Source organism: Seriola aureovittata, chromosome 11 (genome assembly GCF_021018895.1).
Source record: "Seriola aureovittata isolate HTS-2021-v1 ecotype China chromosome 11, ASM2101889v1, whole genome shotgun sequence".
In the NCBI taxonomy this organism is placed as follows: Eukaryota; Metazoa; Chordata; class Actinopteri; order Carangiformes; family Carangidae; genus Seriola; species Seriola aureovittata.
Genome location: NC_079374.1, coordinates 4,002,546 through 4,028,042, shown reverse-complemented (window position 1 = coordinate 4,028,042; position 25,497 = coordinate 4,002,546). Strand labels below are relative to the sequence as shown.

General features: G+C 39.8%; 5 protein-coding genes and 1 pseudogene across 5 annotated transcripts; all 6 read right to left on the bottom strand.

Annotated features, from left to right (window-relative positions):
- Nucleotides 1–1,026: 1,026 nt before the first annotated feature.
- Nucleotides 1,027–2,142, bottom strand: LOC130177640 (trace amine-associated receptor 13c-like). The gene is made up of 2 exons (XM_056389534.1): nt 1,973–2,142; nt 1,027–1,846 (listed from the first exon to the last, which is right to left on the bottom strand). Exons 1-2 carry the CDS (start codon nt 2,140–2,142, stop codon nt 1,027–1,029), a joined length of 990 nt encoding a protein of 329 aa, XP_056245509.1.
- Nucleotides 2,143–3,461: 1,319 nt separating this feature from the next.
- Nucleotides 3,462–4,901, bottom strand: LOC130178028 (trace amine-associated receptor 13c-like; annotated as a pseudogene).
- A 2,519-nt stretch (nt 4,902–7,420) lies between these two features.
- Nucleotides 7,421–8,908, bottom strand: LOC130178082 (trace amine-associated receptor 13c-like). The gene is made up of 2 exons (XM_056390188.1): nt 8,739–8,908; nt 7,421–8,240 (listed from the first exon to the last, which is right to left on the bottom strand). Exons 1-2 carry the CDS (start codon nt 8,906–8,908, stop codon nt 7,421–7,423), a joined length of 990 nt encoding a protein of 329 aa, XP_056246163.1.
- Nucleotides 8,909–13,681: 4,773 nt separating this feature from the next.
- Nucleotides 13,682–15,174, bottom strand: LOC130177639 (trace amine-associated receptor 13c-like). Its single transcript, XM_056389533.1, has 2 exons — nt 15,005–15,174; nt 13,682–14,501 (listed from the first exon to the last, which is right to left on the bottom strand). Exons 1-2 carry the CDS (start codon nt 15,172–15,174, stop codon nt 13,682–13,684), a joined length of 990 nt encoding a protein of 329 aa, XP_056245508.1.
- Nucleotides 15,175–17,758: 2,584 nt separating this feature from the next.
- LOC130177637 (trace amine-associated receptor 13c-like) lies at nt 17,759–19,172 on the bottom strand. The gene is made up of 2 exons (XM_056389532.1): nt 19,003–19,172; nt 17,759–18,578 (listed from the first exon to the last, which is right to left on the bottom strand). The coding sequence occupies exons 1-2, from the start codon at nt 19,170–19,172 to the stop codon at nt 17,759–17,761; spliced, it is 990 nt and encodes a 329-aa protein (XP_056245507.1).
- A 3,099-nt stretch (nt 19,173–22,271) lies between these two features.
- On the bottom strand, nt 22,272–23,797 carry LOC130178134 (trace amine-associated receptor 13c-like). Its single transcript, XM_056390270.1, has 2 exons — nt 23,628–23,797; nt 22,272–23,091 (listed from the first exon to the last, which is right to left on the bottom strand). Exons 1-2 carry the CDS (start codon nt 23,795–23,797, stop codon nt 22,272–22,274), a joined length of 990 nt encoding a protein of 329 aa, XP_056246245.1.
- Nucleotides 23,798–25,497: the final 1,700 nt, after the last annotated feature.

Here is a 25,497-nt window from a genome sequence, read left to right as displayed (position 1 = left end):
ATTGTAACCATGATGACAAAGGGGTGTAGGGGCACTATTTCAGGAGATGCATATGTGGATTGTATCAGAGGGTGGGAGGGTTGGGACCTTTAGGTTGGTGGTGCCCAATCTGTAAGACTAGGCTTGTTTTATCTCTCTCAGAGTCAGTTGCTGGCCTTTAGGGGTTAGGGCTGGGGTCCTGCTGGGACTACTGTACATCAATCCCTAAGGGCCTTCGCCTTCGATATTAACCAATAGTGAAGCCCATTGGAGGGTGAAGCATGTACGAAACTGAACTAGTCCTTACTGGATGTTACTCCAGTTCTATGTGTATGTGCATAATCCTCTAACTGCAGACCCAGCTGGTCCCCGTTTTGGTAATCCTTGCTGAGTTCAAATGGGAGATGAGTAGTGTATGTGTGGGGGTTTTATAGGGTACCATAGTGGGCGGTTGCTAGCCCCTGATTGGGTGCATGCAACGATCTGTCTCAGGGTGCTGAGGTGGAGCCTCACTTGGGTTAACCAACAGCGAAGTCTGTTAGAGTCATGTACTCAAAGAACTGGAGTTACGCCTAGTAACTACTATTAATGATATCCAAGTATCATAAGTGTATAATAGTGAAAATGACTGAGTTTGAGATTATTAAATAAAGCAATTTTCCTTACTGTATCCTAAAAACTGGTTCCCATTCAGAACTGAGTTTTAGCTTGCATCATGATAGGACATAGATCTGAGAATCATGAGAATAACTGTTTTACCAGCAATTATCTAATGTAATTGACTTTCTTACTTCCATCATTCAAAAAGAATCACTTTAGTCAGATCACACAGATATGCAGTCACAAACAAAGAAAGAATGAAAGCTTCAGGTTGTCTGGATGAGAAAAATTTATATGTAAATTCATTTTCGCTCATAATATGGAAGTTTTGGCTAATTTCTTCAATTTTCCAGATGTTGAGAAATGTAGATTCAGTGTATTAAAGAAAACATGAGAATAATTTCCCCTTCACTAAAAAATAAATGGTTTCAATCAGTCCATCACTTTCTACATTAAACTGGCCTCACTGGAGCCAGGCTGCAGTATCTGAAGTGTAATAATGTGTTTAATAGCTTTTCTGAACCAGGGGTAGAAAAAAACATAGATCACAGGGTTTAGAGAGGAGTTGAAATACAACAGCCAAATCTCAATGGATGCTGATGATGCCCCTACCAAGGTGCTGTCAGCTGCAACAGCAAAAGAATAATATGGACAGGAGCACAGAATAAACACAGCTATAACGACACCGAGAGTCCTGGCTGCTTTCCTTTCAGATCTCTTACTTTTTTCAGTCTCTGAACGCTGAAGTTTGACAGCTGTAATGTGAGAGCGCATGGCACGAGCCTGAGACAAAGCCACTAAAAATACTCTCATATACAGAAGTATAATGACCAAAATGGGGCCTAAAAAGGTCACAACAAGATCAACAATTCCTTCAGCATCAGAATTTATGACTACACATTCTCCATGACAGATTTTATACTTCTCTGGTTGTTTTAAGAAATCCCTCAGTATCCAAGTGCTGTGAACAGCAGAAAATATCCACAACAGACAAACACAGTATTGAACTCTTCTCAGAGTGACTTTGGTGTTGTAAAACATGGGGTCACAAATTGCCATATAGCGGTCAATTGATATGAGCACCATGCTTCCTACTGAAACACTGACAATGAGGTAACCTAAAAAGTGATTCACAGCACATATAAAGTCACCAAGGATCCAACAGCCTCGGAAGAGGAGGATTTCAGCTGGCATCTGCAGGAGGCCAACAAGGAAGTCTGTGACAGCCAGAGAGAGCAGGAGGAGGTTGGTGGTGGTGTGGAGCTGCCTGAAATGAGAGAATATCAACAATGAAAACACTGTTACCTAAATAACCTAAAAGAGACATTATGTTTCATAGCTGCAACCAAAAAACAGACATTTTGTAAGCCATGCAGAGAAATATTATCTCTGCCTGAAGTGGGAGATAGAGATGATGACCAGCAGGTTCAGAACCACAGTGAGCAGAGTGATGAAGGACAGCAGACTGTAAATGAACATGGCCTCAGAGTGAGAATGCATCGTCTTCCTGCAGGAGTTGTTGAGTTGGGAAAAGCAGAGTTCATCTTCTTCCAGGGACTCCATATTCAGAGAGAAAGGAGAAGCTGCTGAGCTCTGACAGCTCTCTGAGTAAAGCTTTTTGTCATACAGCTGATTTATCTCTTTCCTTCCTCCCCTCCCACATGAGTATGTCATACTCTGGCCATATCTATCTATCTATCTATCTATCTATCTATCTATCTATCTATCTATCTATCTATCTATGCCACACCTATTGTGCTATAGTCTAGTATCCTTGTGTTGCCCGACCTTTTGTCACTCAGTCTTAAACAACAAGATCAAATTAGGTTTGTAATATCAAACAGTTCACAACTCCCAAACTGAGTTACCTGTAAACAGCGTTTACTAGGAGATGTACTGGGCAGGGGGTGAAACATCAGTGAACGGTGGCTCTAGCTGACAACCCTGCAGCTGACCCAGTGTGCACTGGTGTAGGAGCGGCTAAATTTAATAAATTTTCAAAAAGATTTTTTTTTAAATGAAATCCATTTAAAATTCTATCTACAATACAAAGAAGTGTTCAAAAAGTGAAGGGGTCTGAAAATTTTTAGTAGCAGTGTGAACAGGAGTGGGCTGAGTTCACAGCTCTGAGAGGTGCCAGTGTTTTAGTCATGCTCCATCATCAGTGGCTCATTCATATACTAGCTGATGACCAGTCAGAAAACTATTAACATCCAGTCACATTTCTAAATACTATGTACAACTGTTCACATGTTTATTATGCTGAGGGTTTAGTGGAAGGAAGGCAGAATCAATAGGTGGTGATTAATGACCAATAACATTAGATCATTTTCATTCACCTTGAAACCTAGGGGACATCAGACAGATTGTGGGGCTGTAGCAAACATAACATGTTGTAAAATATTTATTTTGTATCAATAAACTCTGACATCAAATGCTGTTCTCCTTCTTTATATTCATGTAAAGATATTTTGGTACAGGTGGTGTAACTGGTTAAAATATAGCTCCACAAGTATCCCCATATTTTAGGACTGAAATGGGTAACAAGGATTTTATTGATACAGCCTCTCATATTCATAATTCTTATGAGTCCTGAAATGTATCAATACTTATGTTGATTTGATTAATATACAAAAAAACCAATTCAAAACAAAAATTTAGATTAATTTATTCAAAAGAACAAAGCACTTTCTCAATCAGCAAAAGTAAGTCATGATGCAAGTGCACCTGTTACCATGAAAATAAAATTCACAAGTTTTATACATTCATTTGTACAGTCATCTTGTCCATGGTTTTAGTTATTTTCCAGACTTTGTGCTGTGTAGATTCAGTGTATTAGACAGTATTAATAAATGTATCAGTCAATCCATCACAGTCTCTTTCTACATTAAATTGGCCTCACTGGAGCCAGGCTGCAGAATCTGAAGTGTAATAATGTGTTTAATAGATTTTCTGAACCAGGGGTAGAAAAAAACATAGATCACAGGGTTTAGACAGGAGTTGAAATACAACAGCCAAATGTCAATGGCTGTAGATGATGCATCGATCGAATTACTCACGGCTGCTATAGCAACACAATAATATGGACAGGAGCACAGAATAAAGACAACTACTACGACACCAAGAGTCCTGGCTGCTTTCATCTCAGATTTCTTAGCTTTCACAGTCTGTGAACGCTGAAGTGTGACAGCTGTAATGTGAGAGCGCATGGCACGAGCCTGAGACACAGCCACCACAAATACTCTCATATACAGAAGTGTAATGATTAAAATGGGGCCTAAAAAGGTCACAACAAGATCAACAATTTCTTCAGCATAATTACTTATGAAAAAACATTCTCCATAACAGAAGTTATACAGGTGCGGCTTTGAGAGGAAATCCCTCAGTATCCAACTGCTGTGAACAGCAGAAAATATCCAACACAGACAAACACATTATTGAATTCTTCTCAGAGTGACTTTGGTGTTGTAAAACATGGGGTCACAAATTGCCATATAGCGGTCAATTGATATGAGCACCATATTTCCTACTGAAACACTGACAATGAGGTAACTTAAAAAAAATCACACCACACATAATGTCACCAAGGATCCAGCAGCCTTGGAAGACAAGGATTTCAGCTGGCATCTGCAGGAAGCCCACAAGGAAGTCTGCGACAGCCAGAGAGAGGAGGAAGAGGTTGGTGGTGGTGTGGAGCTGCCTGAAATGAGAGAATATTCAACACAAACACACTGTTAGATATAGCAGTTTTATAAATAAGTGAAGTTAATAGTTACAATTCTAAATGTATGAACTGTATTGTAACAACATCAATAAATACATCACAGCATCACAACTGTAAAAGCATTTTCAAATAAAGCCTAAACAGGAAAACAATATTTCTATGTATTATTGATATCATCTCATCATCATGCAGTAGTTTGATATGTGACAAATCATTACTAATCCTTTTTAGTCTCACTTCTGCTGGCTATATCAAAAGCACCACAATCACAGTTAGTTAATCAAAGTTGCCTTTCTCAAAGTCATTTCTTACTCTAACCTGTAAATCAAAAATGTTTTCATTAGTAACCTAAATGAGACATTATGTTGCATAGATGGAACCAAAATATAAACATTTTGTAGGCCATGCAGAGAAGTTGGTATCTCTACCTGAAGTGGGAGATAGAGATGATGACCAGCAGGTTCAGAACCACAGTGAGCAGAGTGATGCAGCACAGCAGACTGAGAATGAGAGTGGCCCCTCCATGATAGTTCATCGTCTTCCTGCAGGAGTTGTTGAGCTGGGGAAAGCAGAGTTCAGCTTCTTCCAGGGACTCCATATTCAGAGAGAGAGGAGAAGCTGCTGAGCTCTGACAGCTCTCTGAGTAAAGCTCTTTGTCATACATCTGATTCATCTCTCTCCTTCTTCCCCTCCAGTATTAATATTTTAATTATTCAGAAGGCTGACTATGTTATACTTTGGCTGTATCTAACTACCTGTAGACCTCATCAAACAAAGGTCAAATAAAAAGATTTAAATCAAGCATGGAGGTCGTCTAATCAGGATTGCAAAAACACTATCCAATATCTCCTTGTCTGATTTTCATATTAAAAACCTTCATCAATAAATCGTACATGGTGAGTGGCTGGTGCCAACATAGTGTTTCAGTGTTGCAGTGGCAAAAGCAAGATTTCTTTCCTGATGGTTTAATATTTTGTCTGATGCTTTTGAAACTTTGGGGGAGAAGTAGCTGATGTTCCACTCCATCCACATACATGCTGCTAAAGATATTCGAGTTGCCTCTCTTCCAGAGCCTGTTGCCACTCACTGCCCTGGTGCTGATGTCTCTTCCCTGGTCATCGTCCCTCGCGTCACTTGGACACGGCTTGGGGCAAAGACAAAAACGAGCGCTACGAGGATCTCCAGCCTGCTATATTTACCTAAACTGTAACTTAAGGGTGCACTATGCATTCCTGCATGACGTCACTTCTGTTGACGTTCGAAGTAAATACGAAACAAAACAGAGCAAGCTCGCCCCCCCCCCCCCATTTTTGCATCGGACCGGAAGCCCTTCTGCCGGCGGAGTTCTTGCCACCTTTGAATCGATCCCCAATATAAATGCGGGTCTTTGTTCGCTCCTTCTCCATTTCTCTCCTCCTCGCCATATATTCATCCAAACGTCTTTTCTTTGGTCGTGTCCGTGCCTCAGCCATTTCCCAAAATATATCGTTGAGTCTTTAGACCTAGTTCACAGCGCCGTTCAGCTATCTACTCTCAGATACTCACGCTACTCTATCAACTCTGCTCACTGCCCCCCCCCCCCGCCCCCCCTTATCTGCACGCGCTGAAACCATGCAGGAATGCATAGTGCACCTTTAAGGCTCACGTTAGAAACTACCTAGTATTAGTTGGTTAAACTGTAACTTATGGCTCAAGTTAGAAACTAGCTAATATTAATTAGGTACATTGTAACTTAATGCTAAAGTTACGAACTAACTAATATTAGTTAGCTAAACTGTAACTTGAAGCTAAAGTTAGAAACTATCTAATATTAGTTAGCTAAACTGTAACTTAAGGTTAAAGTTACAAACTAGCTAATATTAGCTAGCTAAACTGTAACTTAAGGGTTAAGTTAGAAATCAACTAACATTAGCGTTCTATACTTGACACAATCTATTTCAGAAACTCTGAAGGTCAGAAAGTGAAGTGTATTAAACAAGCTAAATACTTAGCTACTGCTACTTACATTTATTTACAGTCTTTACTTACAGCCACAACCTGAGGTCTTCAACCAAAGCTTTGTTAACTGTTCATCAATCTCAGTTGAAGACCAAGCGTGACTGGGCCTTTTCTGATGAGGCCCCAATTCCTTGGAACAACCTCCTGAGGAGATTAGACTTATGATCTCCTTACCCTCTTTGAAATCCCTCATAAAGACACATTTTTATAGGTGTGCTTCTTCAGAGATTCCTTGGGGTCTGAATTAATTCTTACTTCTTAAATCTACTGTTATATTACGTTTTTCTCCTGATTCTTATTTCATAGATTATTTTATTTTAATTGTTTGATAATGTTCTACCTCATTTTTACTGTACCACATTGTTGCACTTTTCCCTCTTTAACTCCTACCCAATGTTGTAAAACCCAACCTCTACCTCGCTTCGTTTTGCTACTTTTTGTGTCAGGAAATATTGCTATTTCCTACAGTGAAAGTATTGCTACTTGATGCAAGCATATAAATGGGAATGAAGCGCCCGGTGACCGAGTTGTGCACTCGAATTGGTGGACAGTTTAGCTAAGCACTTAACAGCACAGTTGTCAAAGAGGCTTCTGTGGGAAGTGAGAAGAGGTTTTTGAATGACAACAGACGCTATGTCAACCTAACATATAGGAGGAGGGTCCCACCCCCTCCTGATATGGATATCACTAATATCAATATTCCTGTTGATTGCATTCAATCAAAGTACAAGAAATAGAACAATTGAGAAAGTTTCATTTATTTATTTTAAAAAACAAAGCACTGTTTCTCAATAAGCAAAAGCAAGTCACTGGTCCTTGAACTGGAAAAAGAGGGTGTCAGTGCTCTGAACTAGCAGCTACAAAACATGACACACGTAGCTTTTATCTCATGTAATCATATCCTAGTAACATAAGTGGAAGTCAGTGGTCAGAGTGATTGTGATTGAAATCATGAAATTCAGTCAATTTCCATACTGTACCCTGAAATCTGGCTCCTATTCAGATATAAGATTTAGCAGGTATCCCCATAGGTGTCTAGGTGTTACTGGGTACACACCATGCCATGATAATAACATTCACAAGTTAACCCCCAAACAGCGGATTTTGATCAGTCTCTTTCTACATTAAATTGGCCTCACTGGAGCCAGGCTGCAGTATCTGAAGTGTAATAATGTGTTTAATAGATTTTCTGAACCAGGGATAGAAAAACACATAGATCACAGGGTTTAGACAGGAGTTGAAATACAACAGCCAAATCTCAATGGCGGCAGATGACTCCCATATCGAGTTGTTCACAGCTGCAATAGCAACACAATAATATGGACAGGAGCACAGAAGAAACACAACTACTACAACACCAAGAGTCCTGGCTGCTTTCATTTCAGATCTCTTAGCTTTCACATTCTCTGATCGCTGAAGTGTGACAGCTGCAATGTGAGAGCGCATGGCACGAGCCTGAGACACAGCCACCACAAAGACTCTCAGATACAGAAGTATAATGATTAAAATGGGGCCTAAAAAGGTCACAACAAGATCAACAATTTCTTCAACAAAATTACTTATGAATAAACATTCTCCATAACAGGAGTCATACAGGTGATGCTGTTTGAGGAAATCCCTCAGTATCCAAGTGCTGTGAACAGCAGAAAATATCCAACACAGACAAATGCAGAGTTGAATTCTTCTCAGAGTGACTTTGGTGTTGTAAAACATGGGGTCACAAATTGCCACATAGCGGTCAATTGATATGAGGACCATATTTCCTACTGAAACACTGACAATGAGGTAACCGAAAAAGTAATTCACACCACATATCAAGTCACCAAGGATCCAGCAGCCTCGGAAAAGGAGGAATTCAGATGGCATCTGCAGGAGACCAACAAGGAAGTCTGAGACAGCAAGAGAGAGGAGGAGTAGGTTGGTGGTGGTGTGGAGCTGCCTGAAATGAGAGAATATCAACGCAAACACATTGTTAAATATAGCAGTTGTATACAAACTGAAGTTAACAGTTACAATTCTAAATATATGAACTGTATTTTAACAACAAAAATAAATAAATAACATCATTACAGTTGTAAATAAGCTTTAAATAACTAGTATGCATTCATCAAAGGCCTAAACAGGAAAACATAATTTCTATGTATTTAATGATATCATAAAGGAGAAGGTAGCATGCAGTAGTTTGATATGTGACAAATCATTACTAATCCTTTTTTCAGTCTGATTTTTGCTGGCTATCTCTAAAGCACCACAATCACAGCTATGATTCCATAGCCTCAAAACCATTTCTTCATGTATCTAACTTTAAACCTACCTAACCTACCTAACCTGTAAATCAAAAATGTTTTCGTTAGTAACCTAAATGAGACATTATGTTGCATAGATGGAACCTAAATATAAACATTTTGTAGGCCATGCAGAGAAATTCTATCTCTGCCTGAAGTGGGAGATAGAGATGATGACCAGCAGGTTAAGAACCACAATGACCACAGTGATGCAGCACAGCAAACTGAAAAGGAGCGTGGCCACCCAGTGAGAGTTCATCGTCTTCCTGCAGGAGGTGTTGAGCTGGGAAAAGCAGAGTTCAGCTTCCTCCAGGGCCTCCATATTCAGAGAAAGGAGAAGCTGCTGAGCTCTGACAGCTCTCTGAGTAAAGCTCTTTGTCATACATCTGATTTATCTCTTTCCTTCCTCCCCTCCCACATTCAAATTTGAACTATTCAGACGGCTGACTACGTCATACTTTGGCCATATCATAGCTGTAGACTAAGTTAACTGTAACTACATGATCAAAACAAAGTTCAAATAAAAAGATTTAAAACAAACATGGAGGTGGTCTACTCAGGACCTCTAAAACATTTTCCAACATGTTCTTGTCTTATTTTCGTAGTGAAAACTTTCATGAATAAAGCCCATCACAGAGCTAGTGGCTGGTGCCAACATAGTATTTCAGTGTTGAGGGGGCAGCAAGATTTCTTTTCTGATGGTTTAATATTTTATCTGGTGCTTTTGAAACTTTTGGGGAGAAGCAGCTGATGTTCCACTCCATCCACATCTTGATGTAGGATTACAGCTGCTGTGCCTGCAACTCTGGCGTCAACATCATTTCCTGCCCAGCACAGACTGAAATAATATTGTGCTCGAGTGGCTGATGCCACTACTCCCTGTACTGCTAAAGATGCTGGAGTCGCCTCTCCTCCAGAGCCTGTTGCCACTCACTACCCTGGTGTTGATGCCTCTTCCTCGGGCAAAGACTAAAACCCTGGTCAGCTCCACACCATACCATCATGAAAACTGTTCTCTAGTCATTGCTCATGGCAGGAGAGGGAGGCTGGCCTCCTGTACACCTATTCATTTTAACATTCAGTTGGAGAACAAGTACGACATCCTTGACCTTCAGGACTTCCCCCTCCGGCTGCAGAATCCGAGTTCCCTCCATCTCCCTGGCCATCGCATGGATCCCACATCAGCTCACGGTTTCCCTTGACTTTTCCACCAGTTGTAACTGGACGCATCTTGTCACTAGACAACACTCTTTACACCAGTGGTTCAAGGATCTCAAGCCTGCATTGGTTAGCTGAACTGTAACTTAAGGCTAATGTTAGAAACTAGCTAATAGTAATTAGCTAAACTGTAACATAAGGCTAAAGTTACGAACTAGCTAATATTAGTTAGCTACATTGTAACATAAGGCTTAAGTTAGAAACTAACTAACATTAGTGATCATCTGTAGATACTTGTCACAATCTAAAGCAGGAACTCTGAAGGTCACAAAGTGAAGTGTATTAAACGAGCTAAATAGTTAGCTACTGCTACTTACATTTACTTACAGTCTTTAGGTGACACACAGGTGAAGAGACCTGACAACTGAGTCGCTCATAGACACAGACTATACCTTTAAGGCATGCTCTGGACTTGCACTTAAATACTTTTCAGATGTAATGACACCAACTGTGCCCAGCCACAACCTGAGTTCTTCAACCAAAGCTTTGTAAGATGTTCATCAATCTCAGTTGAAGACCAAGCGTGACCGGGCCTTTACTGTTGAGGCCCCAATTTCTTTGAGCAACCTCCCTGAGGAGATTAGACTTATGATCTCCTTACCCTCTTTGAAATCCCTCATAAAGACACAGTTTTGTAGTTGTGCTTCTTCAGGGATTCCTTGGGGTCTGAATTCACTTCTTTATTCTTAAATCTACTGTTATATTAAGTTTTTCTCCTGATTCTTATTTCATAGATTATTTTATTTTAATTATCTTAGAATGTTCTACCTCATTTTTACTTTACCACATTGTTGCACTTTTCCCTTTTAATCTCCTACCCAATGTTGTAAAACCCAACCTCTACCTCGCTTCCGTAGGAAGGAGGGTGGTCTGGTGAGACACTCACTCAAGCTAATCAGAGAACCGGGGTTATATTCATAACCTTAAGTTTTCTTTCATAGTATTCATTTTGTGTCTACTATGGTATGGCTACTACAGAGGAGGCCATAAGACCCAACAACCTCTGACATTGTTTGAGGGTAACCATGTTGCCCCTGTGAAACAACACTAGATTCGCCTGCATGGTTTCCAGCCATTCTGGGTATAAAAATGCCTTGCCCTTGAGCGAGTCCAGAATGAGCCCAATGAAAGCAATGCTGAGTAGGTTCCATCCTGCTCTTTTCGGTATTTATCTGAAAACCCAGGTTCACTAGGTGTTGTGTGAGAGCCTCCGCGTATTGACCTCGTTGATGTATGTGGCCACCCGTACACCCTGCTCCCTAAGCAGAGCTACTGCCGCCTCGGTGCATTTCACAAACACCCTTGGGCTCAAAATGCTCAGATGGCCGTACCACAAACTCATTAGCAATCTCCTGAAAAGCAAATCTCAGATACTTCCGATGAGGGGGGATAAATGGGAATGTGGAAATAAGCGTCCCTCAGATCGATTCATGTGAATCAGTCGCCTGCTCGTACAAACCACAGCAGAGAAGCATGTGTCAACGTCCTGAATTTGCATTTTCTTAAATGTCGATTTAGGGAACAGAAATCCAGAATGGCTCACCCCATCTTTGGGACTAGGAAATACCTCGAGTAGAAACCGGGTCTCCTCAGGAGAAACAACTCTTATAGCTCCTTTCTTTTTCAAGGTGGAAATGTCCTCCAGGAGAATATTGACAGACTCGACCTGAGCATGAGAGAATATTATTTCTTTGAACTGTGGGGGAGTGGTCTTGAATTGGAGCCTGTAGCCCTTCATTATTGTTCTTAGCACCCATTTTGACTGGTTCCAGGCAGACCGGCTCTCCCTGCAGCAGAGACGGGGGGCTGACCAGCCACTGGTTCAAAGCCGGTGTGTTGGCACCATCTTTTGGCTGAGGCGCGTCATCCCCTACAGACTGTGATATGGCAGACATGATTGAATTGTTTTTCAAAAATTTTTTCTGCATATTTTTTGACAGTGCCCTCGGCACATTACTGAATGCATGCGAGAAGTGCTTGAGTGACAACACTGTAAACATTGTCTTTGTTTCCCTTTGGTGGTCAATGGAACATGAACACCCACCTGGGTTCTGCACTCTGTGTGGAACACGTCCTGCTGAAGTATTGCTACTTGATGCAACCGTACAAATGGGAACAAAGTGCCGGGTGACCAAGTTGTGCACTTGAATCGGTGGACAGTTAGCTAAGCACCTACCAGCACAGTTGTCAAAGAGGCTTCTAATGCTATATCAGCCTAATAGATAGGAGGAGGGTCCCATCCCCTCCTGACATAGACGTCATTACGGCCAGCCAATTAGGGCTGGTGTAATGTTATTTGTGCTTCCGATGAGGTCACGCAGGAGGCACTCCCACAGTGAGACACGAAACGAATGCCATGAAAGAGAACCTATCTGTTTATTTTATCAATATTCCTGTTGATTGCATTCGATCAAAGTACGAGAACAATTAAAAAATAGTTTAATTTATTTGTTAAAAAAAAAAAAACAAAGCACTGTTTCTCAATAAGCAAAAGCAAGTCACTGGTCCTTGAACTGGAAAAAGAGGGTGTCAGTGCTCTGAACTAGCAGCTACAAAACATGACACACATAGCTTTTATCTCATCATCATATCCTAGTAACATAAGTGGAAATCAGTGGTCAGAGTGATTGTGATTGAAATCATGAAATTCAGCCGATTTCCGTACTGTACCCTTTAATCTGACTCCTATTCAGATCTAAGATTCAGCAGGTATCCCCATAGGTATCCAGGTGTTACTGGATACACACCATGCCATGATAATAACATTCACAAGTTCCCCCACCAACAGCGGATTTTGATCAGTCTCTTTCTACATTAAATTGGCCTCACTGGAGCCAGGCTGCAGTATCTGAAGTGTAATAATGTATTTAATAGATTTTCTGAACCAGGGATAGAAAAAAACATAGATCACATGGTTTAGACAGGAGTTGAAATACAACAGCCAAATCTCAATGGCGGCAGATGACTCCCATATCGACTTGTTCAACACAATAGTATGGACTATTTCACAGAAGAAACACAACTACTACAACACAGAGAGTCCTGGCTGCTTTCATTTCAGATCTCTTAGCTTCCACATTCTCTGAACGCTGAAGTGTGACAGCTGTAATGTGAGAGCGCATGGGACAAGCCTGGGACACAGCCACTGAAAATACTCTCCTATACAGAAGTATAATGACTAAAATGGGGCCCAAAAAGGTCACAATAAGATCCACTCAATTTGCCTCTCAGTCTGTTCATTTTGTTGGGCCGGAAGGTGATGGACAGACGACATTGTGCACGGTGCTATATGAAATTGGAAAAAAAAAAGTTTCTTGCTGAAACATCACCCTATCTCCTCATTTTACCTTCTATGGCCGCTCAGGCATTCTAATACACCCTGAAATCTGCTTCCTATTCAGAGCAAGTTTTACCCTTTAATTTGTACAGATGTTTTGCCCATGTTTTTATTGATTCTCCAGACTTTGAGTGGTGTAGATTGAGTGTGTTGAAGACAATGTAAGAATGATTTCCCCCTCAAATAGAAATAACTTATTTAACCTGCTACACTGAGCCTTTAGTCCCTTTAGTTACTGGAAACAAATGTTGCCCTGATTATAGGATTCACGCGTTTTCCCTCCAACAACGGCAATGTTTTTTCCCTAAGACGATTTTCATTCAAATGGAATGACCTGTATGATTTGTAGCCAGATCAGACAGAATGTACATGTGTAATCACAACCAAACAACATTGTCTAGTACAGACAGATATATATGCAAATTCATATTCGATAAAGATACAGCAATTTTGTGGACTGACTGTATTGAAGATAATGTAGGAATAATTTCCCCCTCACAGAAAAATAACCGGTTTCAGTAAATCCATCACGGTCTATTTCTACATTAAATTGGCCTCACTGGAGCCAGGCTGCAGAATCTGAAGTGTAATAATGTATTTAATAGCTTGTCTGAACCAGGGGTAGAAAAATACATAGATCACAGGGTTTAGACAGGAGTTGAAATACAACAGCCAAAGCTCGAAGGCTGAAGATGATGTCCCAACCGAATTGTTCACAGCTGCAACAGCAAAACTATAAAATGGACAGCAGCACAGAATAAAGACAACTACTACAACACCAAGAGTCCTGGCTGCTTTAATCTCAGATCTCGTAGCTTTCACAGTCTCTGAACGTTGAAGTGTGACAGCTGCAATGTGAGAGCGCATGGCACGAGCCTGAGACACAGCCACCACAAAGACTCTCATATACAAAAGTGTAATGATTAAAATGGGGCCTAAAAAGGTCACAACAAGATCAACAATTCCTTCAACATAAGAACTTGTGACTACACACTCTCCAAGACAGAGTTTAAACCTGTTCGGTTGTTTTAAGAAATCTCTCATTATCCAACTGCTGTGCAGAGCAGAAAATATCCAACACAGACAAACACATAGTTGAACTCTTCTCAGAGTGACTTTGGTGGAGTAAAACATGGGGTCACAAATTGCCATATAACGGTCAATTGATATGAGCACCATGTTTCCTACTGAAACACTGACAACAATGTAACCTAACCAGTAAATCACACCACACATAAAGTCACCCAGGATCCAGCAGCCTCGGAAGATAAGAATAGCGGCTGGCATCTCCAGGAAACCCACCAGGAAGTCTGCGACAGCCAGAGAGAGGAGGAGGAGGTTGGTGGTGGTGTGGAGCTGCCTGAAATGAGAGAATATCAACAATGAACCCATTATTACATGTAATACTTGTAGAAATAAGTGTTATTCAAGGTTATAATTCTAAATGTATGAACTGTACTGAAGATATATCACAGCATCAGTCATATAAGCATTTTCAAATAACCAGTATACATTCATCAAAGCTCAAAACAATAATGTATTATTTCTATGTATTATTTATATCCAAGAGCAGAGGGATAGTGGATATGCAGTATAGTCTGATATATGTCAAATTATTCTTTTTATCAATCTTATTTTTGATGACTATTTCAAAAGCACCACAATCATAATTATGATTTAATAATATTGATTTAGTAGATTTTAAAATACATAATATCTTCTATCTGCTAAGGTTTTCATCAAAGACCTTAATGACACATGTTGCCTAGCTCAAAGCCATTTCATCATGTATCTAACCAGAACCTGTAAATCCAACCACAAAAATAAACAATTTTAGGCAATGCAGAGAAATTCTTTCTCTGCCTGAAGTGGGAGATAGAGATGATGACCAGCAGGTTCAGAACCACAGTGAGCAGAGTGATGCAGGACAGCAGACTGCAAATGAGAGTAGCCTCCAAGTGAGAGTGCATCATCTTCCAGCAGGAATTGTTGAGTTGGGGTAAGCAGAGCTCATCTTCCTCCAGGGCCTCCATATTCTGAGAGAGAGGAGAAGCTGCTAAACTCTGATAGCTCTCTAAGTAAAGCTCTTTGTCATACTGCTGATTTATCTCCTTCCTTCCTCCCCTACATATTCAAATTTCATCTAGGCTGAGTGTGTTAAACTAATGAATAAGTTACCAGTTCTCTCAACCAATAGTTGCAAAGCATGACGTAATGGCTTTTATTTCAGTTTATCTCATAATATGATAAATCCCATGAACTGATAATTACAATAATAATAAACTTTATTTATAGAGCACTATTCAAAACAGAAGTTACAAAGTAACCCAAATTACCATAATTACCGAAGTAACCTTTCTGACTCAATGAAGTTGGGTCAGAAAGGGGATGAAATTGCAGACTCAGTTAAACAAAACAATAGGGAGTTACAAAAATCCAAGCTATGAGAGATAAAGTCATGGATGATTTGCTCTGCGATACTCTTGGGCAATGCTGAACTGATTTTGGCAATATGCCTGAGTTTCAAAAAACTAATCTGAACCTATCTCTTAATGTGATGGTCAAAAGTCAAGTTCAGACCAAACACAACACCAAGATTCCTTGCAGGTGGTTTTGTATTCCCTGCTAAATGTCTGAGGTGTGGACTAATGTCCTTTGAGACTTGATCTGGGCCAAAGACCAGGATTTCTGTTTTGTCCGAATTTAGTTGTATAAAATTTAGTGACATCTAGTCTTTGATAGCAGTAAGGCAACAGTGCAGAATGCCCAGATTTTTAAATATATTAGACTTAAACGATACATAAAGTTGGGTATCATCTGTACAATTATAGTAGGCAACCATTTATAACTAGCTCATAATATTACCAAGGGGAAGCACAAAGTAAACAAAATGGGACCAAGGATGGAGCTTTGTGGAACCCCTCACGACATATTAACCTGCGCAGCTGAGTCTGCAGAGGAGCCCTGTCCACTTGCGCGAAAACCTGTGATCTTCAACTTTTATTAGTGGAACCACGTAAACCAGCAGAGACCACAGGACTTGCAGCTGGATAGAATGGCAGTAGTGTCTTTTGGTTTGAGTCAAAGAACTTCCAGAGACTCTTGATTGTTCTGTTAAAGAGAGGATGTTAGTTCCGGATAATGAAAAGCAGAAATTGTCTACTAACTTGCCCTTCTTCAGCACCATTGACCTTGACTTGGTGGACTTAAAACTCATCCTAGCCCAGGTGATGAGTTTTTTTTTTATATTAAACAAATCAGTTTACAAATGATTAACATGAACGTGAGCGGCGTTCACTGTCACGTTTTACGATAGTTTTACAGGACGCCGCATGACATCTTCATAGACACGGCTCAGCTTGGCTGGTGCCAGCGGTAGAGACGATACAGACGCATCTGCTAAATGAGAGGGTCATCCAGAGACAGAGGTTAACGCACTAGGTTACTATGATATTTATTCAGTATCAATAAACTCTGACGTCAAATGCTGTTCTCCTTCTTTATATCTGTGGTGGTTGTCATGGTTTACTATGGCAGACACCTTTTGCTAGTTTTGTTTGGACTATTTTGTAATTAGGTTCCTTCTGTGTCTCATTGTTTTGCTTCCCGTCTTGGTCCTGTTTCTGTGTGGTGATTGTCTGCCCTGCCCTAATGTATTTCACCTGTGTGCAATCACCCTTGTGTCCTTTGTCTATATAGTCTTTGTGGTCCCCTTTGTCATTGTCAGTTCGTCTGTTGTCTTTCTGTTTATCTCTGGGTTTGTCTTCGTCTGGTCGCGTTATCTGTTCCTCCGTGGTTCAAGCTGTTCAAGTCTGGTTTGTCTTCATTCTATTCTTGTTACCTGTTCATGTTACCTGTTGTTCTGTTTTAATAAACCTCTGTGCACTGTCTCCCAAGTGTTGGCTGCATTTGAGTCCACCCTTACCCCTCAAACTCCTACAAACCCTGACAGTCCTGACAGTGGTTTCTCCAATTGTGTGTTTGTGTTACTGGAATTGTTTTATGGTAAAAAAAAAAAAATTTACAGCTCGTGTAACTGGAATTAAGGCAGCTCCACAAGTATCCCCTAGAACATTTGCCAATTACAGAGGGAAGTGTAATATTATAATACTGTAATGTTTTAGGATTACAATGGGCAACATGGATTTTATCTATGCAGCCTCTGTTATTATTAGTGCTTATCGGTCCTGAAATTGATCAATACTCTTGTTGATTCCATATGATTTATGTAAAGAAGAGAACAAATTGAGAACAAAATTTACATTTATTTATTAAAAAACAAAACACTGTTTCTCAGTCAGTGAAAGCAAGTGACTTGTGCTTGAACTGGAATAAAATGGGTGTCAGTGCTCTGAACTAGCAGCTGTAAAACATGACATATGTGGCTTTTATCTCAGGTTATATCTAAATAAGGGGATAACAATGGTCCGAGTAATTATTTGTGAAGTAATGAAACATTTCCTCACTGTATATATGAACATAATGTCAATTCTATTTGATCAACAGTAATCTGCAGACTATGAGACGGGTACATTCAGTGTATTTTACGACAAAGCGAGAATAATTTCCCGCTCGCAGAAAAATAACCGGTTTCAGTAAATCCATCACGATCTCTTTCTACATTAAATTGGCCTCACTGGAGCCAGGCTGCAGAATCTGAAGTGTAATAATGTGTTTAATAGATTTTCTGAACCAGGGGTAAAAAAAAACATAGATCACAGGGTTTAGACAGGAGTTGAAATACAACAACCAAATCTCAGTGCCTGAAGAAGTCGCCCCGACCAAATCGTTCACAGCTGCAACAGCAAAAGAATAATATGGGCAGGAGCACAGAAGAAACACAAGTACTACGACACCAAGAGTCCTGGCTGCTTTCATTTCAGATTTCGTAGCTTTCACAGTCTCTGAACGCTGAAATGTGACAGCTGTAATGTGAGAGCGCATGGCACGAGCCTGAGACACAGCCACCACAAAGACTCTCAGATACAGAAGTATAATGATTAAAATGGGGCCTAAAAAGGTCACAACAAGATCAACAATTCCTTCAGCATAAGAACTTGTGACAACACACTCTCCACGACAGATTTTATAGTTCTCTGGTTGTTTTAAGAAATCTTTCATTATCCAACTGCTGTGCACAACAGAAAATATCCAACACAGACAAACACAGTATTGAACTCTTCTCAGAGTGACTTTGGTGGAGTAAAACATGGGGTCACAAATTACTACATAGCGGTCAATTGATATGAGGACCATGTTTCCTACTGAAACACTGACAATGATGTAACCTAACAAATATATCACACCACACATAAAGTCACCCAGGATCCAGCAGCCTCGGAAGATAAGAATAGCGGCTGGCATTTGCAGTAAACCCACAAGGAAGTCTGCAACAGCCAGAGAGAGTAGGAGGAGGTTGGTGGAGGTGTGGAGCTGCCTGAAATGAGAGAATATCAACAATAAACCCATTATTACATGTAGTAGTTGTACAAATAAGTATCATTAAAAGTTATAACTTTAAATGTATTAACTGTACTGAAGATATATCAAGGCATCATGTAAGTATTTTCAAATAACGAGTATGCATCCATCAAAGACCGAAACAATAATGTATTATTTATATGTATTATTATATCCAAGAGCAGAGGGTTAGTGGATAATCCAGTATAGTCTGATATATGTCAATTTAATCCTTTTATCAATCTTATTTTTGCTGACTATTTCAAAAGCACCATAATCATAGTTATGATTTAATAATAATGATTTAGTAAATTTTAAAAGTAACAATATCTGTTATTGGCTTGTAAATCCAACCACAGAAATAAACAATTTTAGGCCATGCAGAGATATTCTTTCTCTGCCTGAAGTGGGAGATAGAGATGATGACCAGCAGGTTCAGAACCACAGTGAGCAGAGTGATGCAGGACAGCAGACTGCAAATGAGAGTAGCCTCCAAGTGAGAGTGCATCATTTTCCAGCAGGAATTGTTGAGTTGGGGTAAGCAGAGCTCATCTTCCTCCAGGGCCTCCATATTCAGAGAGAGAGGAGAAGCTGCTAAGCTCCGACAGCTCTCTGAGTAAAAGCTCTTTGTCAAACAGCTGATTTATCTCATTCCTTCCTCCCCTACATATTCAAAATTCATCTAGGCTGAGTGTGTCATACTAATAATAAAGTTACCAGTTCTCTCAACCAGCAGTTGCAAAGCATGACGTAATGGCTTTTATTTCAGGTTATCACATACTATGAGAAATCACGTAAAATGATCATTCTAACAGTGATAAACTTTATTAATAGGGCCCTTTTCAAAACAGCAGTTACAAAGTAACCTAAATTACCTTAGTTACCTAAGTAACCTTTCTAAGTCAATGAAGTTGGGTCAGAAAGGGGGTGAAATTGCAGACTCAGTTAAACAAGAAAATGGGGAGTTACAACAATCCAGGCGAGAAGAGATAAAGTCATGAATGATTTGCTTTGCGATGCTTTTGGGCAATGCTGAACTGATTTTGGCAATATTTCTGAGTTTCGAAAAACAAAACTGAACCTATTTCCTAATGTGATGGTCAAAAGTCAAGTTCAGATCAAACACAACACCAAGATTTCCCGCTGGTGGTTTTGTATTCCCTGCTAAATGTCTGATGTGTGGACTAATGTCCTTTTTAGACTTGATCTGGGCCAATGACCAGGATTTCTGTTTTGTCCGAATTCAGTTGTAGAAAATTGAATGACATCTAGTCTTTGATAGCAGTAAGGCAACAGTGCAGAATAGCCAGATTTTTAAGATCGTCAGATTTAAACAATACATAAAGTTGGGTATCATCTGTATAACTATGGCAGGCAATGATTTCAAACTAGCTTATAATATGACTAAGGGGAAGCACAAGGTGAACAAAATGGGTCCAAGGATGGAGCCTTGTGGAACCCCACACGATATATGAGCCGACAACAACACAAAATCATTAATGGCTATCTTGAAAGATCTCTCTGTAAGATATGAAGAAAACCATCTGAGGGCAGTAACATCTATGCTAAACCATTGCTTTAGTTCATCCAGCAAGCTGGTATGATCAACTGTAGAAAAGGCAACAGACAAGTCTAACAAACTAAAATGGAGTCCTGGCCAGAATCTGCATTCATAAGAATATTATTGGTGACTTTCAGCAGAGCAGTTTCTGTGCTCTGCAGCTGATGAAAACCAGATTGAAATGAGTCAAAAATGTTGTTAGCTTCCACTATTTCTAGTACCTGTTCCGCAACAACCTTTTCAATGATATTTGCAACAAAAAGAAACTTAGAAATTGGTCTGTAATTCTCAGGGAATGTTGGATCAAGGCCAGGTTCTTTAAAGGAGGCCGAATACCTGATTGAGATCGTCTCAGAACAATCCAGAGGTCGGAGACTAATTTACAATTAGGAGGAGATATGGGGCCGTCACTGTCAATACCTTGAAAAATCTGTGGGCAAGAATGTTAAGGCATGTGTGAGAGAAAGGGGTAAAGTCACTCAAAAATGTGAAGGAAGCATCTGAATGTACATTGGCTAGGGTGTGTTATGGAGACTTTGATACCCTTAACCTTCTCAACAAAATATGTTGAAAACTTGTCACAACCCTCAACAGAGGAGGCTGAAACCTTTGAGGCAGAAGCCACACAGCCAGACAGAACTTCACTCCATCAGGGAGCGACACAAACTCACTGCACTTTACAAGCAACACTGGAAAGGACCTTTCTTTGTTCCAAGGACTGGGTAACACTAACTGACTGGGCATAGCTTCACCAAGCACAGCATAGCTCAGGACTGCTCAGAACAGGACTCTTAACCTTTGTCGATGAATATATATATGTTTGGTGAATGTATCCACTGAGCTTGATGGTTGTAATGTTGCTTAGGTTGTAGTTTGTGACACTGTTAATTTGTTACTTGTATATTCACACACATACCTGTAGCATATTCCAGTTCTCGGGCCTGTTTGCAGCTAACTTTCTGCCTCTAATTTGGCACCTTGACACTACATGAACTAGGCTAACAGAGAAACTCACTGTCTCCCTCCCCCACACACCATGTGGTCTCGGCAGCCACTTTGAGTTGTTCCCTCTGTTTACTGCCATGTTGTGGTACTCTTTCAGGTTTAGGCCGTGTGGTCACAGCGACCATTTTGAATTAGCATTCCTTTTGTCTGTGTCCCAACAGATACAAACACACACCTATACACAGACACACACACACATTCCTCTGTATACTTAGATGAGACATTGAGTGTTTTTATTTTGCATTGTAAATAAATGTATTTAAGTAGAACCACTGGTGTATTTAATCTTGCACAATTGTGAATATTGCCAGCATATGGTCAGTGGAACTTCAATCCTTCAACTTTTACTTACTTTTGTTGTGGTAATGTTGGTTATAGTTATTAAGTTAATAATTGATTTGAGTTCCAGATTAATAATAACAATTTGAGACTGAACCAACATTGACTATCCTGTCTCAGGGTGGTGCCTCCAAGGAACTTTAATTCATTTTTAAAATATTTTTTCATATTCATATTTTTGATATTAATATTTCATTCATTTCTGATCATTGATTAACAACCAATGCCAAACATAGGGTTTACAAGGTAGGTCTTTTTGATTAATAGATTATAAACAGACAATAACTCTCATCTGAAGGAGATGGACTTGTAGGTTTGTTTTAATCCACCTACGTTCTGCTCTTCTACATTCTCTTTTTTGTTGGCAAGCATCCTCATTTACCCAATGTGAGGGATCTGACTGCCACCTTGACCTAGCCTTACTGGGAGGAATGCAATCTGAAAAAATGAACATAAAATATAAAGATGATCAACCAAGTCATTTACATCATAAAACTTATATAACCTGCTACACTGAGCCTTTAGTCCCTTTACTTACAGGAAACACATGTTGCTCTGAATATAAGATTCACAAGTTTTCCAAAAAACAATGTCTAGTACAGACAGATTTTTAATTTCTATTCGATTAACATACAGCAATTTTTCAAGTTTAAAAAAAAATTATTCTGCAGAGCTGTGTTGATTGAGTGTATTTAAGATAGTATAGGAATAATTTCCCCCACACAGAAAAATAACCGGTTTCAGTAAATACATCATGGTCTCTTTCTACATTAAATTGGCCTCACTGGAGCCCGGCTGCAGAATTTGAAATGTAACAATGTGTTTAATAGATTTTCTGAACCAGGGGTAGAAAAAAACATAGATCACAGGGTTTACACAGGAGTTGAAATACACCAGCCAAATCTCAATGCCTGCAGTTGATGCACCAATCAAGTTGTTCTCAATCGCAACAATGAAACAATAATATGGGCTGTTGCACAGAAGAAATGCAGCTATAACGACACCAAGAGTCCTGGCTGCTTTCAATTCAGATTTCTTAGCTTTCACAGTCTCTGAACGCTGAAGTGTGACAGCTGCAATGTGAGAGCGCATGGCACGAGCCTGAGACACAGCCACCACAAATACTCTCAGATACAAAATTGTGATGACAACAATGGGGCCTAAAAATGCAAAAAGAAGATCTGTAGCTGTTTCAAGATAAGTAAGTACGACTACACACTCTCCATAACAGGTGTTATACCTGTCGGGTTGTTTTAAGAACTCCCTCAGTATCCAAGTGCTGTGAACAGCAGAAAATATCCAACACAGATAAACACAGTATTGAACTCTTCTCAGAGTGACTTTGGTGTTGTAAAACATGGAGTCACAAATTGCCATATAGCGGTCAATTGATATGAGCACCATGCTTCCTACTGAAACACCAACAGTGAGGTAACCTAAAAAGTAATTCACAACACACATAAAGTCACCAAGGATCCAGCAGCCTGGGAAAAGGAGGATTTCACCTGGCATCTGCAGGAGACCAACAAGGAAGTCTGCGACAGCCAGAGAGAGGAGGAGGAGGTTGGTGGTGGTGTGGAGCTGCCTGAAATGAGAGAATATCAACAATGAACACAATGTTAGATCTAGCAGTTGTAGAAATAAGTGTTATTCAAAGTTATAATACTAAATGTATGACCTGTACTGAAGCTATATCACAGCATCAGTCATATAAGCACTTTCAAATATCCAGTATGCATTCATCATAGGCTGAAACAAGAAAACATCTATGTATATTTCTACGTATCATTTTGATCCTAGAGGAGAAGGTTAGTGGATGTACAGCAGCCAGATATGTGACAAATCATTAGCAATCATTTTTTCAATAGTGTGTTTGCTGACTATCTCAAAATCCCCATAATCATACTGATCATTAGCTTTCAAAGTAACAATGATAAACATATAAGCTTGTGTTCTACACATACTTATATGTTAAACATGAAGATAAAACTACTGTCTGTATGTTCTATTCTGCAAATGTTTTCATTTGCAAACAAAATAATGCTCAAAGCCATTTCATCATGTTTCTAACTGGATACAAATAAAATATTTTTAGGTCATGCAGAGAAATATCATCTCTGCCTGAAGTGGGAGATAGAGATGATGACCAGCAGGTTCAGAACCACAGTGAGCAGAGTGATGAAGGACAGCAGACTGTAAATCAGTGTGGCTTCCAAGTAAGAGTGCATCGTCTTCCTGCAGGAGTTGTTGAGCTGAGGAAAGCAGAGTTCATCTTCCTCCAGGGCCTCCATATTCAGAGAGAGGAGAAGCTGCTGAGCTCTGACAGCTCTCTCAGTAAAGCTCTTGGTCATACAGCTGATTTATATCTTTCCTTCCTCCCCTCCCACATTCAAAATTCATCTAGGCTGAGTATCTCATACTAATAAAAAAGTTACCAGTTCTCTGAACTAACAGTTGCAAAGCATGGCTTTTATTTCAGGTCATCATATATTATGATAAATCACTTAAAATGATAATTCGAATAATAACTAGAAAATTCCAGGGAAATTTTGAGTGCCACGGGGGCTACTGCCGGGATGAGTACATGATTTATTTCCAGTGTTCAAAAGTCACCCTGATCATACTCTGGTTTTGAGAAATGTCTTGATATAAAAGACAATGTCACATCCCTCCATCATGTATTATGTGGGAAATATCTCATATTCTGTGTTGTTTTTTTTAATAAAACAAGAGGCAACATGTCTTCAAACTAGCATTTAAAGGGTTAAAATCCCAAAAACTAATAAACATTTTGTAGGTTTGAGCAGAACTGAAGTGGTTTAAGAGATTTATGCAAAAAAAGCAGAAAAAAATATTGATATATGATGATTTTATAGCATTTTCTTTGTGTGTCCTTTTTTGGACGCAAGGAACCCCAGAGGGAACAAAATGTGTTACCAGTGTATAATAGACCTGTAACAGTAACTGACATTAGATTTTAAAAATATGTAAAAAAAGACACTTTCTTGCAGAAATCCATACCTTCAGCTGTAACACAGCCAAAATGATCAGCAAATCAAAAAAGAAAAGTGAAGAAAATGTCCAAAAAAGGACAGAGGGACCCCTGAAGGTTAATAAATCCCATGAAGCGCTATTTAAATTACCACTATTATGTTTTTTTCTGTGCTAAATTTAACATTACTGGGGAGGAGAGCAACGCGACTAGAAGTGACAACGAGAGAGGGCTAGTAGCTTCTCCTCTCCTCTGTCTCAGCGGAGACCGTCACAACTTCATTCACTCATTTAACAAAACAAAACAAAAAGCAACGAAGGAAGCAGTAAATGGACTTACATATTTAAGACCTAACTAAATGTAATTTAAGACCTAACATGCGGCTAATGTAAAGCTAGCGGAGCTTGGAGAGTTGGTTATTTGGTTGCTAGGCGCACGCACGCACGCACGCACGCACGCACGCACGCACGCACGCAGGTTAGGAGCTGCCGTTCCCATGGCAATGTGAAAATCTGCCCAGAATTTGGCTTCTACATGGCTTCAAACAACTGCAAATTATGAGAAAACCGTTACTTCTTTTCATAAACCGAAAAGACCGTGACAGACACTGAAGCCAGAAGTTTCTACAGTCTCTATTTTATTCAGATATTCCTTAAAATGAGTGAGGAAGCTCAGTGCGAAGACAGAGAGAGATTCTTTTGAAAAAAAAAGACGATTACATTAGGTGTCAATGAGAGTGAGACAGGTATTGCTGCCGGACTCCGCACCCCCGTTTAAATTTTGTGCAGACCCTGCCAGTCAAAGTTACATTTTATGAATCCCAACAACTATGTCTACATTTTCAGAAAGAATTATTTGTCTCCTTTTTACGGTTTGGCCGCGAGCTCGATTTAAAAATAAAAATAAAGGTTATTTTTTACTGCTTCACGCACTCTAGCCAACTGACGCTTTCACTCTAACTTTGAAGAAAAAGTGATTTGCACTCCTCCTTTGAGTGCT

Bases quoted from the DNA above. Each gene is read 5' to 3' on its own strand.
- LOC130177640 (XM_056389534.1), bottom strand. From the start codon at position 2,142: ATGGAGTCCCTGGAAGAAGATGAACTCTGCTTTTCCCAACTCAACAAC. The intron at 1,847-1,972 runs GCAGAGATAATA...CTCTCATTTCAG, and splicing joins ATCTCTATCTCCCACTTCAG to GCAGCTCCACACCACCACCA.
- LOC130178082 (XM_056390188.1), bottom strand. From the start codon at position 8,908: ATGGAGGCCCTGGAGGAAGCTGAACTCTGCTTTTCCCAGCTCAACACC. The intron at 8,241-8,738 runs GCAGAGATAGAA...CTCTCATTTCAG, and splicing joins ATCTCTATCTCCCACTTCAG to GCAGCTCCACACCACCACCA.
- LOC130177639 (XM_056389533.1), bottom strand. From the start codon at position 15,174: ATGGAGGCCCTGGAGGAAGATGAGCTCTGCTTACCCCAACTCAACAAT. The intron at 14,502-15,004 runs GCAGAGAAAGAA...CTCTCATTTCAG, and splicing joins ATCTCTATCTCCCACTTCAG to GCAGCTCCACACCACCACCA.
- LOC130177637 (XM_056389532.1), bottom strand. From the start codon at position 19,172: ATGGAGGCCCTGGAGGAAGATGAGCTCTGCTTACCCCAACTCAACAAT. The intron at 18,579-19,002 runs GCAGAGAAAGAA...CTCTCATTTCAG, and splicing joins ATCTCTATCTCCCACTTCAG to GCAGCTCCACACCTCCACCA.
- LOC130178134 (XM_056390270.1), bottom strand. From the start codon at position 23,797: ATGGAGGCCCTGGAGGAAGATGAACTCTGCTTTCCTCAGCTCAACAAC. The intron at 23,092-23,627 runs GCAGAGATGATA...CTCTCATTTCAG, and splicing joins ATCTCTATCTCCCACTTCAG to GCAGCTCCACACCACCACCA.